Source organism: Crocodylus siamensis, chromosome 1, assembly GCF_052110815.1.
Source record: "Crocodylus siamensis isolate JL-2025a chromosome 1, ASM5211081v1, whole genome shotgun sequence".
Classification (NCBI taxonomy): Eukaryota; Metazoa; Chordata; order Crocodylia; family Crocodylidae; genus Crocodylus; species Crocodylus siamensis.
In genome coordinates, this window is record NC_143395.1 from 71,376,468 (window position 1) to 71,394,166 (window position 17,699).

The following is a 17,699-nucleotide window of genomic DNA, read 5'->3' on the forward strand; positions in this document are numbered from 1 at the left end:
TTGTCTAGTAATAAAAGGTTTCAAATAAAAACCATCTACGATTATTTTAACTGAAAGAGAGTAGAGACAGAAAGTTTTTACTTTTTATTTAATTTGTTGAAAGATGCAGATCCCCAGCACCTTTGGGAAGCAGCCAACACATTTACATGCCTAAAGTTAACTTATACTAAGATTTTCAAATAAGGGTGCCTACATATACATCCTGTTTACTTACAGCTTTCAATTTCTAGTGAACAGGTTTGTGTATCCAGGGGGAAACGACTGAAATCCATGTTGCACATGGCAGTTACGGTGACCCTAGAAATAACAAATAAAACAAAACCGAATTCATTGTCTTAAGCTACTAAAATATGTTAAAACAAATAAAACTTCAATTTTTTTTAAAATTAAACACTCAACTTATAGATGTTCAAAAAACTACATATATTCAACTGGGAGTAGTACTGGTACTATCCCACTTTCTGCATAATTTAGTGGCAAAACAAGAAAACATTTGCAATTGGCTCTGCAGACCTTTGTTGTTTGACAAGTCATCTTTTGTGTGGTGTTTTCCCAAAAGTGAAATGGTTAATACAGCCATAAATGCTCCCTATTCACCTAACTTCTATCGAATCTGAGGTTTCAGGCACTCTACAAACTCAGGCAGACATCATTGCAGCTGTTCACATCTGAATCATGTACTGAAGGGGGGGTTTTATAGTTATAAGGACTGGGGATATATTTTAAATATGAAGAATAAACTCTGGAACATGGGATAGCTGTGTACAAGAAGAAAAAAGTTTGCTTATCTGCTGAGAGCTAGTCTAGCTCAATTTTGGGATATTATTTTCAAAATGAAAGTAAGACCCTGATGCCTTTGCATCATTATTCCATAAGTGCATACACATACACAAGCATATTCGCAAAACTTACAGCCATGTTGATTCAGCCTGGCAACTCTAGAACTGATCTTTAAATTTCTCTTGAAAGTGGAAACTTTTGGTTCTGTGCAGTTCTATCCATGAAATGTAAATCCACATACTTTTATCCAGTAAATCAAAGTTTGAAAAGTGGGTAGGAACTTATAATGCTACATATTACTGGTATGAGACAAAAGAGTGTTGGAAAAAAGGCTTCCTTTGCAAAGATCTATGGCTTTGCCAACTGCTTTCCACTTGTCAAGCAGTGCTGTGGATGAAGTACATAACTTTCTCAGGGCATTTGTGCAGTCCTACTAACATGCTCCCTGTCTGGTGATCTAACACTGATATCATCCACTAGAGGGCATAGATAGAATTTGTAGTTACACTAGACTTTCAAAAAATTGAACTCTGGTCTTGCTGAACTCTAATATTATTTTTCTAAATAATTCCAGTTTGAGGAGGGCACTGGTTTATCTAGGAAGTATCAGTAGGGTTAACTTGTAAAGACTACAGCTATGAGAAAATGAACAGAAATAATTTACAGGTTACAATGAGAAAACAAGCAATAAATTATAATGAAATTAAAGACAGCCCATGGTTACATGACTGTGGAAGAAAAATAGTCTGATTCTGCAAATGCTTGTGTTTGCAGCCCTTACTTATGTCCATACCTCCATTGATGTAATTAATGTTTGTTACACCCTGAATGAAAAGGTTTTGCTTCCATTTCCTTCTTAGATTGTGGTGCTACCAAAGGTATGGACAGGTGGTTTCTAAACACAGATGAAAAGACAGTTGTGTTGTCCAAAGAATGAAGACTGTCTTACAAAGTCAGAAACAGCTAAAGGGCATCATACATAAAGATATAGGATCAGAGTGATGATAAGAAACCATCTTAATAGCATATTTTATTTTTAAAGTGTAATTCCCCTTCCCTCCTTGTCCTACTTCCCTTCTAGTTTTGCTTTGAGTATAAATGCACATGCCACCTGGCTGATAAGAGTTGCTATATCATCTTTATAGTGATGAGTCAAGTCCAAGCACAAAGAAATCTGAGAAAGTTCAGATTAAAGTCTGTGTTTTAAACCATCAAATCTGATAGCATGTGGATCAAAGAGTTTGCTTTCACATTTTGCCATACTCTTGAAATAAATACTTCAGAACTTCAGTCCAAACCCAAAGTTTCAGTTAAAGTTCATCTCTAGACTTTTTTATTAAATGCCTTTCATTTTAATTGCATTGTTCTTACATATTATCAATCTTCCTTAAGTGTTTGCAACATACCCAACATGCTCATGTTGTGGGTACTATAGGAAACATAATGGAATTACAAAAATTTGTTAGTTGTGAATAAACCTTTCTAAATTGTGTATGAGTCATGTGTATGTCATTACCTAGACTTCAAGCTTCTTGGATACTTTCGAGGCAGCAAAAATACTTGTTGACAAAGACTTTTTCTCAAGATGAATGAAAAGAGATTCATAACGTGCCCTTTAGATTCAGTTTTTGCCAGGTATAGTCAGTATTAGTAGCCAAAGCATTTTAGATGGTATATTAGCTTTTGGATTTTTATCAGTTTTCAAATTATGTTTTTTGTCAAAGGCATTGGGGAAATTATTAATGATCAATTCTAGATTTATCTTGCATATTTAGGCTTTACCATAATGCAAAGACTGCACTAATTTTGGTATCATTGCTTAAATAATAACTGCAGATATAAGCATTTTCATTGTTTAGTCTGGTATGGTTTAAATTACATCTACTGTGCTACTTGGTGGCGGTCCCATGAAAGAGAGATTTGCCAGCTTCTCCTTGTTTGTGAAGCATGCTTCAGGGGTATGTTGACTGCCTGCATCCATTTTGATTATTTATGTAGTCTGCACTTCTATAGAAAAGTAGGTGATACTGGAGAGAGTCTATTGGGGGGGCAACACAAATGGTCAGGTTTGTGACACATGATTTATGAGAAGAGGCTGAGGGAACTAGAGAAGAGAAGACTGAGAGGGCATTTAATAACAGCCTTCAACTACCTGAAGGCTGGTTACAAAGAGGATGGAGTTCAACTTTTCCCTGGGTGGCAGATAACAGAACAAGGAGCAATGGTTTTAAGTTGTAAGACAGGAAGTTTAGGTTAGATAGTAAGAAAAACTTTCTCAAGAGAAGGGTGGTGGAGCACTGGAACAGGTTACCCGGAAAGGTTGTGGAGTCTCCACCATGGAGATTTTAAGACCCAGCTAGACAAAGCCTTGGCTGGGATGACCAAGTCACTACTTTGAGCAGGGAGTTGCATTAGATGGCCTCTTGAGGTTCCTTTCAACCCTCATTTTCAATGATACCATGACTCTACTAATGTTATTTTTGGATCAGAGTGGTAAAAAGAAATTTTCTTTTAACAGCTAATTTCTTAGTCATCTGACAATATCTGTTCTACGACTTGACGAAACTAAAGCCAAGACAGACAGAAGCACTAATTATTGGCTTAGTCACAAATCGACGGATTAGGCATAATGCTATCTTCAGATTTATGGTGAGGTATCTTCCAGTTTGCTACTAAGTCTCCTGTTTCATATATGAATCCTTGTCAGGCTAAGACCATTGCTAATAAAAGATTTGAGGTCAGAACCAAAATATGAAGTTAGGCTGTGTCTAATCAGCAAGCTACCTATCCTCTTTAATGGCTCCTGCATGCTGGCCACTCTTCTAGGCAGAGGTTCCTAACTAACAAGTTTCAAACTGTTTCAGCATCCCCTTTAAGTTGGCACTAGGGGCTGGTGGCCCTCTTGCGTCTCATACCCCTGCACAGTTATGTTACTACTTCCAGGCAAATTGCCTCCTAAACCAGAAGCAGCATAGTTGTTTACTGTAGGTACTGTAGGTGAGTTAAGCAGAGGGAAAGCCAACTGGCACTGTCATTCAGAAGTGCTATTTCACCCACCCACAGCCCTGCACAGATGTGGGTATGCTGCTTCTGGTTGAGGAGGCAGCATGGCACAGTAGCATGGCAGAGTGCTGGAAAAGGGCCAGTGTAGTCCCACTCTTTAAAAAAGGCAGAAAGGAGGACCTGGGAAGGTACTAGACAATATCCAAAGGAAAGCCATTTGAAAGCACGTGACAGAGGAAAGGTTGATCACGAGTAGCATGGATTTACTAAGAACTAATCCTGCCAAATAAACTTGATCTCCTTTTTCAATAAAGTAACTACTTGGGTGGGTGAAGGGAGTGCTGTGGATATAGTGTATCTGGACATCAGCAAGGCTTTTGACCATCATAAACAAACTGGAGAAACATGGGCTAGACAAAACTACTGTAAGGTGAATAGGTAACTGGCTCAATAGCTGCAAGCAAAGGGTAATTATTATGTGTCCATGTCATATTGGCAGGAGGTTTTGAGTGGAGTCCCATCAGAGTCTGTCTTGAGCCTGATGCTGTTCAGCGTGTTTATTAATGATTTGGACGCTGGCATAGAAAGTTTCTTGAGCAAGTTTGCAGATGACATAAAACTGGGAAGGATTGTATATAAGCTGGAGGATACGAGCACAATTTAGAAGATTGGAAAGTTGGGCTAGAGCTAGCAGAATGAAGTTCAGTGCAGACAAATGCAAGGCGCTATACCTTGGAGGAATAATAACAAAAAAATACAAAACTGGGGACACCTGGCTGGATGGTAGCACTATGGAAAAGGAATTGAGAGTCTTGGTAGTGTGATACAGCCACACAAAAGGTAAATGCAGTTTTGGGATGCCCCAATACAAGTAATAGGCACAAGGTGCAGAAGGTGATAGTGCCTCTCTACTCAACACTAGTTAGGCTTCAGTTGGAGTACCTGGAGTACAGTTTGTAGTTCTGGGCTCCACATTTTACAAATGATGTGGAGAAGTTAGAGAAGATCCAGAGGCGGGCAACAAAGATAATCAAGGGCTTGGAAAACAGGTCATATGAGGAAAGACTGAAGGAGCTAGGCAGGTTCAGCATGTGGAAAAGGTGCTTAAGAGGGAACATGATAGCAGTCTTCAAATACTTGAAGGACCAGCATAAAGAAGAGGAAAAGCACCTTTTCTCTGTTACTGCAGAGAGGAGAATGTGGACCAATGGTTTTAAGTTGCAGCAAAGTAAGTTTAGGTTGGGTATCCAGAAAATCTTCTTCACTGTGAGAATAGTGAGGCGATAGAATTTACTGCCTAGGAAGCTGTGGACTCTTCATCACTGGAGGTGTTCAAGAAGAGGTTGGACAGCCACTGGTCAGTGATGATCTATGCCTATTTTCTACCATGGGTCTTTCCCATGTTCCAGGGCTTTACTAGTTGCCCCCTCCCCCTGCCCCACTCTTTCTGCCATGTGTCAAGGTGTTTTTAAGCTTTCCTCAAAGCACTGGGTGTTGGCTACATCCAAAGCTGGGTATTTTGACTGGGGTGTCCCATTACTCCTGCTGGGACCAAAGCCAGAGGTTCCTGGCTAGGGGGTCTTGCCCCTCTGCTTAGGGTCAGACTGATTGCCATATATGGGGTCAGGAAGGAAATTTATCCCATGGTCAGATTGGTGCAGACTGTGGGGGGTTTTGCTGCCTTCTGTAGCAGGGGCTGTGGCCCTCTACCCAGGACCTCTTGAGTGTATATTGACAACATTTCATAGAAGCTGGACACTGGCTGTTGTGGTTCCCCAGCTTTATGTGGCAGGTTAGGGTGTTAGGTACCTGTTTTGTGTTAGGGTTGAGAGTAGTGTTATGCAGAGTTTAGAACAGGGGTGGGCAAAGTGGCCCACCCAGTCAAAATGGCCCACCCAGCCAGTGACCAGACTTCATTTCTCAGCAGCGCTTGCCCACATCACTGTGGCCAGTTCCCATGGAGCAGCAGGACTGTAACAGTGTGGGGCCACAGTTTCCATGGAGACTGGCCCAGGCTGCGCTGGTAGGGCACACAGTTGGGCAGGAAGCTGCTCCAGGGCTGGGGCTGGGATTCTGCAGCAGTGACAGTGTGGTCTAGAGCCACGATCCACTGCCTGTACGTCCTTGCCTGGGGCATATGGGCAGTGGGTTGCAGGTCTTCCTTGGCTCTGGCCAGCGCTCTCACTGTTGCAAGATCCTGGCCCTGGCCCAGGCTCCGGCTCTGGCCCTAGCCCTAGCCCTAGCCCCAGCCCAGCTCCCTGCTCTGCCAACACTGCTCGGGCTGGTCTCCATGGAAACCCTGGCCCCACCCTGTCCCAGCCCTACTGCACTTGGGGTCTCCATGGAAACCAGCCATAGCGACACAAGCAGGGGCTGCTAGGAAATGGAGTCAGTTGCGGGCTGCCCCTGGTTTAGATTATAGTTGTATGGCATGGGTTGGATAGGGATGATTCTGCCTCAGGCAGGGGTTTAGACTAGATTAGGATTACCATATGTCCGTGTTTTCTCAGACGTTCCCTCTTTTTGGATCTTCTGATCTCCTCCTAGGCAGTTTTTTTTAAATATGATCAAATTTTGGAGAGAAGTAGGGCTGGAAGGGATCAAATCCAGCATTTTGGTCAGCTCAGATTTGAAGATTTTCCCAGCACTTCTGGCTTGCCCTAGTAAGGGGCTTTTTGCAGCCGGGGGAAGTGTGGGGAGGGTGTATGGAGGCAGGATGCAAACAGGCAGAGTGATGGGAGCAGCCCCAGCAGTTGGATACAGGTAAGTCTGTGGGGGGAAGAGGTTGGAGGACTAGGGCTTAGGGACTGTCTGGATGGGAAGGAGAATGTGCAGGTGTATGTGTGGCAGGGTATGTGGAAGGGTGGGTGCGTGGCAGGGCTGTGGGAAACTGTCCGGGCACCAGTGCTGCAGCAGGGCAGGGGAGGTGGTGGGGAGGCACCCGACTCTCCAGCAGGGAAGGCGGGGGGGGGGGGGCTTTGGTGGCAGCATGGAGCTGTGTGGCCTGGCTGCTGGCACCAGGGCCAGTGCCCTTGCTCATAGGGACAGGCCAGCCAAGAGACGTGGGGAGCAGGGGGATGTGGGTTGGGAGCGAAGGGCCCTGGAAAGGCTGGGAGGCCTGCGGCTCGGGAGTAAGGGGAACAAGAGGAGGCAGGGGACACTGCGTTGAGAGTGCAGAGAACTGGCAGTGCTGGGGAGCAGTGGATTGAGAGGGAGGGGCACCAGCAGGGCTGGGGGTATTGTGGCTTAGGAGTGAGGGGAGCTGGGGTGGGGGGAGAGTCAGGAGTGTGGGGCACTGGCAATGCCAGGGGGCTGTGCGTCGGGAGTGAAGAACACCAGAATGGCCCTGGGGGACAGGGTACTGCAGGTCGGGAGTGAGGGGCAGCAACAGGGCTGGCTGGTGGGCTGTGGCTTGGGAGTGAGGGGCAACAGAATGGGCAAGGGCAGCGCACCAGCATATCACTGCCCCCCTCCTCCCCACCAATCACACATGACAGGTGTCCTCTTTTTTGGAACTGGAAATACGATAACCCTAGGCTAGATGGCCTGTGGAGGTCTCTTCCAGCCCTACTTCTCTCCAATGCTATGATTCTATGCTTGAGAGCTCCACTGCTGAGGTAAGTGTACAGTGTAGTCATAACTACAGATCCCTGAAGCTGGATTTAGGCACCCAATTTCCCCCGAAGTCTAAAACTGCAACCTTGAAAGTCCTGTTTAGGCACATCTAGAGTGAAGGGACAGCTAAACTCCATAAGCTCCTCAGGTTTTGACACAAGTTCCTTAAGTGGCTGAAGTTCTCGAACAGCTGAACAGCTCACGTTTATGCCCAATCAGGATTCTGTACATAGGTAGTCCCTCACTATGTCCTCAGAAGGTCTTGATGTGGGAGGTGTTTTTCAAAGTATAACTAACAGATTGGGCTCTGCACACAATGTGTCACAATGCCCACCACTTCCTTTTAAAATAGAGCTGTGGGTGCTGGTGCTCCACCTGCTATTCCTTATCCGACAGTTCTGTGGTCAGAGCTCTCACCCAGGATGTGGGAGACCAGTGTTCGGTTCCTTTGTCTGTCTTAGTAAATACAAACACCTGTCCATCTCACTTGCAGAGTGCTCTAACTGCTGGGCTGCAGGCTACTCGAGATGGGGAAGCTAGTCCACTGGGCAGAAGAGAATTCAAGTTTCTTTAGACAACAACAATAAGAGCAAGCAGAAGCCTAACTATAGCGTAATGCTTCTGGGATTCATTGTGGGGTTGAGGGAACCCAGGTTCTGGTCCTTACTGCAAGACTTTACAAGCAACAGTCATTGGAGGAAATGAATAAACTGTTTAAGTCAAGAAGAGCACAGCTGTATCTAATAAAATAATGGAAATGATTTAAAGTGCTTTTACTCTGATTCCACTAATATCACTATCATGGGTGAGAACAACTTTACCTGAGGCTATAAAGCACCTTTCCATCGGGCTGGACCCGCAGCATGACATTATCAGTCGTGGTATCATGGATAAAGGAGCGCTTGGAATGTACAAAGAACATGTCAGGGACCCAGATCTTTTTCACTAGTCTGCCATCAAATGTCATGCTTTGATTGTTGGTACTTGGGAAGGACAGTCTTTCATCTTTCCAGTAGTGCCTGAGATACAGGGTCATAGTAAAATCCTGAAAGAAAAAGGTTTCACATTGTGATTTATTCTTTGGGAAGAGCATTTCACAGCGATTAGCTGTGTAAACAAGTATGCATATGTAAATATGTATGCACCGGTTTCAGTTGGAATAGCAATTTTCAGGCCTTCCTTCACACTTGTTACATGTCAACATGACTACATGTTAAACACTACATCTTGTCCCACTGATGTCACTCCCATTCCTTAAACTGTTGGAAACCAGATGACCTAAGACCCAATATTTATTAAAGAGACTTATTTATTTTAGAAATCAAAGATCATCCAAATGGAAAATCCAATTCTAAATGGAAAATCTACCTCTAGATAGTAGGGCTGTGCAAAGCTTCAGTGCCTGATTCAATTTGGTCCGATTCAGGAGCTGAATCTCCGAATCCAAATTGAGTCAGGAGACCCTTTAATCTCTCTGAATCGAGCCAGAATCCTCTGAATCGATTTGGAGAGATTCGAAAAGATTTGGAGATTTGGACACAGACACAGCGTTAAATGTTTTTTCTACATACCTCTAGGTAGCAGGCAGCTCGTGAGTGCTGCGATGCTGGGGTGCATGGAGCATCCCATAGCCACACGAGCATGGGGTGCTCTCTAGCATGCTTGGCAGCAGACCTAGATGTGGACCAGAAGCACTTCCAATCCACTTCCAGGTCTGCCGGGGAGTGCGCTGGGGCCCCTCCCCACACCTCCCCTAGTTCGGTGACTGGTGCCTCCTGGGTCTGGGGGGCATACAGGAGGATTGAGCTGGGGGGGGATGTGGGAGGACCCCCCCATGTGGTCCCCAGTGGAGGGCCCTCCCCATGCTCCTGTGGGATGCTCCATCTGCCCCAGCATCACAGCATTCACAAGCTGCACCTAGTACCACTGATTTTCCCTCGTTTTCTTGCTGCCCCTTTGAGCTATGATTTTCTGTTTTAGCCTTTACCCCGCATGGTGTTTTTTTGTAAGGTCCAGTTTCTGCTTGATCTGAGATGCTCTGTCTCTCTCTTCTTTCACCTTGCTCTTGCAAGTCCTTACCCTGCTATTTCATTCTTAGAAGGTAAGCATCTCACTAATACCAAAGGTTCCTCAGGTCTCTTAAATTAAGCATGTGCATAAGTGTTTGTAAGGTTGGTATCTTGCTGTGTGACTATATATGTTTAGGGACCTGCCTAAATCATGGTTTTGCAGATTTCATGAAAACTGTGAAAAAACAGTTGTCCACAATTAACATGATCACCAGGAAATCTGGCATTGGCCGTGATTTCCTATGCAATAATAAGCCCAAAAAAATGCACTAATGACATAGACTGAGTCAAGGCACCATCCACCAATCAGTGGTGAGGAGCAGGGCACTGGGGCTCCTCCACCAATCAGCAGTGAGAGGTGGGGCTGCTGCAAAATACCCATGAAATTGGCTCTGTGCGCCACAAGCAGGCTGTGAAAAACCTGTTGTCTTTCTGCGAGTTAGGTAGGTCCCTATATATGTTTCTCTGAGGGGAGCCCAGTTGCCTTGTGGGTGTCTAGTAAGATCAAATAATCTTCTGTGACACACAATCAAGGAATTCTCAGCACTGCAATATTTGGACATTATCTTAGAACTTTTGGGGGGATCTTTTTGCAATATCAGAATATCTGGTTTCCCCTGAGTAATACAGCAGAGATTATTTATTAACCTTGATCTATGAAAGTGAATTGAGGGTCACTGTCAGTATTTTTCATCTTACAATACATCAGTTGGAGGTTCTCATCCTTAGTAACCAGGAAGCTCCTTCCTCATCTTCTGGTCTAAGTAGTTTTATTTCAGGTCCCCTGTCCTCCCCCACTTACATATGCTTTAAAAAACTGGTTTTAAGAAAACTTTTTCTTTGAATTCTAGCAAGGTTATTTCATTTTAGCAATAATATGTTTGTTTTATTTTGCAGGCAGAACCTAATGTTGAAGCCCACGTTTTATGCATGAACAGACCCATTTGTGGATGCAGTTGAATAGTACTAGGGCATAGCATTATACCCTCAACAGTTTTATGTTTGCAACCAAGTTTTAAAGTCTCTAGTTACGACCTGATTTTTCTTCCTCTCCAATGTTCCCCTCAGATGAAACAAATCCACAAAAAGACATTTTTAGTGTCAAGATCTTGCCCAAGATAAAATTTTATACTCAATTAGAAGAGAATTGGACAAGAAGTTTCTGAATTGTATCATCCTAAGAGGCACCCAAGATGCCTTCTATTATTTTTTTGCAAATTTTATGGCAAATAATTAAAAAGTAGGAACAAAATAAAACTTAGTTTGACTTTTAAAACTTAGATTGAATGTACTGAGAAAAAGTGTATTTGGCTGACATTAGCTCCAAAACCAAACAATGTCATTTTACTTCTTATATAATTCTACCCACATTAAAAATACAAGAACCAATAATAAAAGTATAAATCTCTTTCACTGTTGTTTCACTAATAGCTAAAATTGACTTTGAATGCTTTTCTTACCCTCAAGGCAGGCAAGGTTCTTTGGGTAGATGCAATATTTTTTATTAGACCAACTGAGTAGTTGGGGGAAAAAATTGAACACTTTCAGGTGCAATCACCCTTCTTTGGGCATAGGAAGTCTCTGCTGTTCTGAGACTCCAAGGAATGAAAGAAGCTAAAAGTGTGATAGGATGTCAGTGAGAATGTAAATAGGTGGAAATTAGGAAAACAAAAGGTAGAGCAGGGAAAGGAGGAAAGAAACTAACTCAGTTTTTTCCCCCCCAACTACTCATTTCGTCTAAAAAAGATAAAAGATATCACATCTACCCAAAGGACCTTGCCTGCCTATGTCCTTAGACCAACACAGCTACAACCAAAAACCCAGCAACATGGAAGATTTCTTACCCAAGGCTTTGGAAGCTGAAATTCTTAAATAATTACATGACTGGGATTTGGGGCTTAAACAACACAGTCAAATGCCTCACTCTGAACCAGTCTTTTGTGGGCTATGAGAGAAGCATTCCACTGTTTCAACCTCTGCAGTGGGTAGGAACAAGAAACTGGGAATGAGGATCTCAGAGGAACTGTGGACCTCATGAGGCCCACAGGAGGCTCAAAGCTGCAGAGATTGCCTAGAGCAGTGCTGTGGCATGCTATTGTGCAATGAGAGTGGCAAAAGTGTGCCATGAAAATAAATACTTTATTAATGTCAGATCCAGCCTGTGAAGCCATATCATTTGGCCTACAGGGCTTTCCACAGGTCCAGATTTGGTGGTGGGAGAGCAGTGGCAACTAAAACTGCTACTGTTCATCTGCTGCCAAATTTGCAAGCTCTGTGCTACTGCATTGGGCCCATGGACCAGATCCAGCCTGCAGACCAACTTGGCACTGCTCATCCAGCCCATGGGGTCAAAAAATTGGATACCACTGTGTAAGTCTTACATATATATATGTTCCAACCTATGTAAAATATATATCTTTTTGGGTGTAAGAATTAAGTGTCACCATTTTTAATCTAGAAAACATGTGTCCCCCAGATATCAAAAGTTTAGGAAACACTGCCCTAGAGAGCAGGCTGGATTCCAACCATTCCCTCTCTTTGGAAGCAAAACTGGAGGCCCATTTCACTGTATTGTGTACATGTGGGAAGAGTTGGCAATACTGTAGTTGCTATATCTACCTTGCAACAGCAGGCAGGTAGTTCACACATGAAAAGACAAAATATAAGCCTGATATAATCTTTTTTTTTTTACTTTTCATAGTATTGGGGCAAATCTGATTTTTTTAATCTGACGTTTTTCAGTATTGTCAACCCCCAAAATTCTAAAATTCTTTATGGGCTAAAATGTGGGATTTAGTTCAGCCAGGCATTGAGTGGCAAGGGAGGTGTTAATTGCAAAGGGAAGAAGAAAAAAAAAAAATCAGGTCAAAAAATCCTCAGAAATCCTGAAGCATAAAAAATCCGGTTAAAAGGGTGGATGACTCCTTTTTTTGTTTGTTGATTCAAGCAAAGAATGAAAAATCCCTTTTGACTGACAGACTGTCTCAGAAACCCCATGCCGTCAGACGTCAGCCTTAAGAGAATTCGCTGACATAGGACCAGTGATGCTTCCATTGACGTCTGTGGGAGTGCTGTCACCGAGGTCACTGGGAGCACAACTGGCCCCAGAGACTAAACAAAGCTGCTTGTTCTCCAGTCGGGAAAGGCCTGAAAGCTGTTAATTAGGTACTGCTAACTGTGCTGACACAAAGCTGTGTTTGAAACTGGAGACAGGACCAAGTCAGGCAAAAGGGCTTTTCTGTCACACGGTTCATTTGATTACTTTAAAGATGGGAGAATGCAGATGGCTTTTTTTTACATTTTTATGAAATCATCAAAAGCTTCCAAATAAGATCTTTAGGAGAATGAAATGCTTGAACTTTTTCTTTCTGCAAAAGGATTTTTCCCTAAGTAAATGAAAGAAAAGCTTAAGTATTTCTAATAGCTTTTCTACTCTAAATCTAGAAGCCTGAAAAGCTCTGATCCAGGCCTGAATATTGCATTTTTGGTGTCCTTCTCTTGCACTTTCCATAGAGCATGCTATTGCATGCAATTAATTTATTTCAGTAATCTTTTTTAGAAAATCTCCTTTGTACACCATATCTTATTCCCAAGAGGTGATTTTTTTGGTGGAGAAAAGGGAATAGCTGGTTTAACAAGTAAAGTAATGGGACAAATAATAACATTTCAGCAGTTCTGTTAAATTTTAAAGTTTACCAAGTGAATGTAATTACTTGTAGGTAGTGGGTGAGAGTTTAAAGACGAAACGAAACTCTGACATAAATTCATCCAAGGCCAAAGGCCTGTACTAGCACTATGGGTCGCTGTGGCAGGACGGTCCTTAGGGGTGCCGTGACCTCCCCTAGTGCCCTTGCCTACAGCGCCAACCTGGGCTTTGAATGCACCCTCTATCTTGCCCACCACATCTTTGATCTTAGTGTTGTCAGTGGAGGCTGCCTTCCTACCCTTCTTGGCATGGGGCTGATCTTACTATGCCGGGATTTTGGTTCTAGTCCCTGTGCTGGTCCTCTCCCGGGGCCAACTCAATACACGCGCCCCCTCCTGGGGCAGCTCTCTGACTGTGCCCCTCTCGCCCAGCTCGGACTTCTCTATGGGCTTATGCCCCACTCAGGGCTTCGTAACTTCCAGGCAGTGCCCTGCTTGGGCCTGCTTCCCCCATGTCCCGCGGCCGCTCACATACCGGCCTATTCTGCGCTCCCCGTGGTCTCTATGCCCGCACTCGGGCCTGTACCTGCGCCTCTCATGCTCTCTGCCCGCACTGGGGCCTTCTATGCCCGCACTGGGGCCTGTGATCACACCTCTTGCGCTCCACTGCCCGCACTCAGGCCTTCTATGCCCCCACTGGGGCCCTTGCTCGCACCTCTTGCGCTCCCCGCCCACACTCAGGCCTGTGGTCGTGCCTCTTGCACACCCCGCCTGCACTCAGGCCTGTCTATGCCCGACTCAGGCCTACGCCCCACTGGGGCTCCTCCCAATTGGGACTTCCAATTGGGGCCTGTCCCAGTAGTGCCCACACTGGGCTGGGGTCGGGACCCCCTACTGCTTAGACCCACCTTCCTGGGCCCACACCCTACTGGGCTTCCGCCTCTACTAGGCTCTTCCCAAAGTCGCCCCAATGGGCTGGGGTCAGGACAACCCCACAACACGGCACCCTCCGTGGTGCCAGGAACTCCCCCACCTTACTGGGGAGCTCCTGCCGAGGCCTCCTCCACCCCTACAGCCTCGCCCAGTCCTCCGGTGTAACGATAGCAACTCCACAAAGCTCTAAGCCAGCCGGCTATAACATATCACAAGCCCCCCGAGCTTATAATACCGACTCCACTCTATGCTGGCTCTCTCCGATACCTCCATCAGGGTTCTCTCCACCCCTGCATCATTGCAGCTGGTCAGAGTGGTCAGGCTGCAACCACTGACTCGGGCTGCTCAGCTCACCCGCAGAGCTCGAGCTCCTGCTCCTGCAGCTGCCAGAGGGGAACTGTGTCTGACCTCAGCCTTCCCGCCCCCTGTCAGTCAGCTGATCAGCTCCCATAACCATTGGCACCTGCTGCCTTAATAAATGGCAGCTAAGCCATTTTTTATCTTCAGTAGCAGGTACCCTAGTGCCCTGCTACAGTCACTGAAATCCTATTTAGGCTTTATTTTGTAGACTTAGGAGGGAGTCTGATGCTGTAGCCATGTGTTGGCCCTCTGCACAGGAGAGAGGTTTGCCTTCAATGGAAAGGAGGCAATTTCTAGGTAGGCATTGGCCTTCAAGCATTCTTCTTCTATTCGAGCCTTATTCTAGTCTATTTCAGTTATCAGGTAGCAAATTAACCCCTCAGTTGACTAACTGACTGTGCAGTAAGGCTCAGCACGTGTAGACGGTGACGCTTTATTTCAGTTCTGCCTGACCTTTATGGAGGTGAAATACAAGTTTAAGATCACTGGTTGTCAGATAAATACTTACCATATCAACTTCTGAAATACTATCCAAACTTTCAACTTGTACATCTATTCCAACAGGAATTGCAGGGCCTGGAAAAATAAATTAAAATATGTATATTTTAATAGGGCAGATTAAACGTTGAGCTTTAAAATGTAAACAAAAGGATATAAAGGAAAATATGTTTAATTGGTGAACTATTTGAAGTTGGAAAACTTTGTAATTCAGGTGAAATATTTGTGTACAGCTTTAAAGCAGTGGCTTAACTTTAGGGGGGCGACTGTGGCATCAGGTGTCAATTCAGAGGGGCACCAGAATGCCAGCCCCCAGAGAACCTGCACTGCGTGGCTGCTGCTACTACTGTTGCAGCTGCCAGCAGACCTGCTCAGCTTCCCTGGCGTCCAGCAGCTTCTCATCTCCCTGTTGCAGCACTCGCTCTGAGTAGCAGGTAGGGAAGCAGTGGGGGTGGGGGGTAGAGGAGCTGCAGCTGAGCGGGAGTGCAGAGCATGGGGCTGAGGCTGGAGGGAGCGTGGAGCCTGCACCTAGGGGTGGCAGGAACACAGAGCTTGGGTATGCAGGGTATGGGTGTGAGGGCAGGTGGGGAAGTGTGGGGAACCCCCACACTCTCTCCCCATGGCGCACAGCCTCCGCTACTGGCAGCAGCAATAGGAGGTAGGTGCTCAGGGTGCACCTAGTGGTACACGACTCCGGCCAGTGCTGCATGTGGGGACAAGGAGCAGATCCAGGCCAGCCTGCCCGCATCATGTGGGGCTTCCCACAGCACATGTGCAGCTCCCGGCACTTGTGCACCACTGGGGAGAAGCCCTGTGTGATGGAGCAGACTGACTTCCCCGCACCCTGCCATGAAGGTCCCATGACTCTGCCAGGAAGCAGGGGCAGGGCTTCAAAGGGGTTTCAAAGACATAAACCCCCTTGCCCTCTGCCTCCAACTGTGCCCCCCTGCAGCCCTTTTACATCCCCAAAGCGAGAAGCAAATTTGAAAATACTGACCTTAAAATAAATATACCTGTAGTAATTTGCATATAGGGTACCCATAGACCAGGGGTAGGCAAAAAGCGGCTCACCAGGCTATTCTATCCGGCCCTAAAAAGTTTAGAAATGTAATATTTATCTGCCTCTGGCTGCCTGTCATGTGGCCTTTGATGGCTTACCAAAACTAGGTAAGTGGCCCTCTGCCCAAAATAATTGCCCTTCCCTGCCATAGACTGAGTTCATTCAGAACTGTTGCATTTTACCTTTCTTTGGAAACTGCTACAAGTTTTAGTACAGGGACACACCTTCAAGCAGCAATTTTGTACCTACTTATATATAGTACAAATTTTTTTTGTAAATATGTTATTATACACATTCTACTTCTGACCCAGTTTGTGACCACTGTGGTTCACGTGGCAGTCCAAAACATACCTTGACAATTACGCCATTCTCTTTCCTGTTACAAAGCTGCATCGTGCACCTGCATTCCTGCATGCTGTCACCTTTAACCATCACAGTTATGCAAAGGACCAAACTGTTAGAAATGCACAGCCTGCATCTCACTCTTGATAGGAAGGAATGCTACTCAAGGTTTCTTACCTCCCCCAGCTTCTCCCTAGTCTTTCTCATACTGATTACAGAAGCTGGAATTCAATTATCTGTGTCCTTGAAAGGGCGGGGATTTGAACTCTTGCCGACCTGTTGTAGTTTCTGGGCATACTTAATTAGCTGATGCATATTTACCTCTCCGCCCTGCATACTTAAGTAGCTAATTATACTATACATGCGATGTATGTAGTGATGTAACTACATGTATGCTTGTATGAAACGGAAGTAGCTGTAAGAGTTCCGGTGTCTGCACACGTGCTCAGGAGAGAGAAAATAAATTCCACTTGCAAATACCAATGCTTGGTCAGAGTAATCTGAGTACCTGACTCTGCTCTGACCTTTGTTTGCAAACAAATACAACCTTTTATGCCGGCTGCTGAGTGTGTGTCTGTGATTTTTGCAAGCCTCTAGAGAAACGAACCGCAGTTTATGCATCAAAACTATGCATATTAGTCCAAAGTCAGAAGTTTCACGATTTACTATATAGCTCATTAGACTGGGCCCCAGAAGAGTCAACAGCATTTCAAGACATGGTGACCCCACAGCTTATCACTGCTCAATATGTGTGCAGGGCCACACTAACCATATGCGACAGGCTGAGACACGGGATGACAGAGGGATTCCAGGTGGACTCTTTGGGGCCCCATTTGGTGATGTTTAATAGACATTTAAGGCTTGAGATGAAATAGGAATATTGGAAATGGAAAAAAGGTGTGGCTCAGCTGTCAGAATAAAGTGGAAGTGGAAATATATTCAATATAGTAATTTACCATGACTTGAAAAAGAGTCAGCACTGAAAGGGGACTGCATGCAATAGGCACTACTATGTGTCTTATTCAGGTAGGGTCTATTGGCCTGTTTTTGTGGTAGAGCCATCAATTTTGAGGCCATCAGGGGCTATTGTTAACTTTCTCTAGCTATTTCTCAGCCTTTTGGCTAGGAGTAAGCAAGACTAGAGGACATTTGAACCCTTTGTTTCCCAGACTGGGGCTTGTTCATAAGATACCACCAAAATAAAACAAAAAGGTTCCTACCTGGGTGATCGCCCAATATAGGCCATGTGTTTTATAGTCACGCTTTGTGTTGGCTGCAATAATCAGCTTCATAGCTGGTTTCCACTACTGAGCACATGCTACTTTTGGGTGCAGTTTAATGACATAATGAGGTTTCCTTGACTGTGGATATAAGATGAGGAGCTTTCTTCCCCA

The 17,699-nt window shown here is 44.9% G+C and overlaps 1 protein-coding gene across 3 annotated transcripts in view; it reads right to left on the reverse strand.

Annotated features, from left to right (window-relative positions):
- GABRR1 (gamma-aminobutyric acid type A receptor subunit rho1) overlaps positions 1-17,699 on the reverse strand; it is a 74,663-nt gene that overhangs the window by 6,050 nt on the left and 50,914 nt on the right. For all 3 annotated transcript variants that reach the window (XM_090031409.1, XM_090031407.1, XM_090031408.1), the window contains 3 exons: positions 14,914-14,981; positions 8,220-8,443; positions 215-297 (listed from right to left, as the gene is read on the reverse strand). In XM_090031409.1, the coding sequence (XP_089887535.1) occupies positions 215-297; positions 8,220-8,443; positions 14,914-14,981 (375 nt within the window). The remainder of the gene's footprint in view (positions 1-214; positions 298-8,219; positions 8,444-14,913; positions 14,982-17,699) is intronic.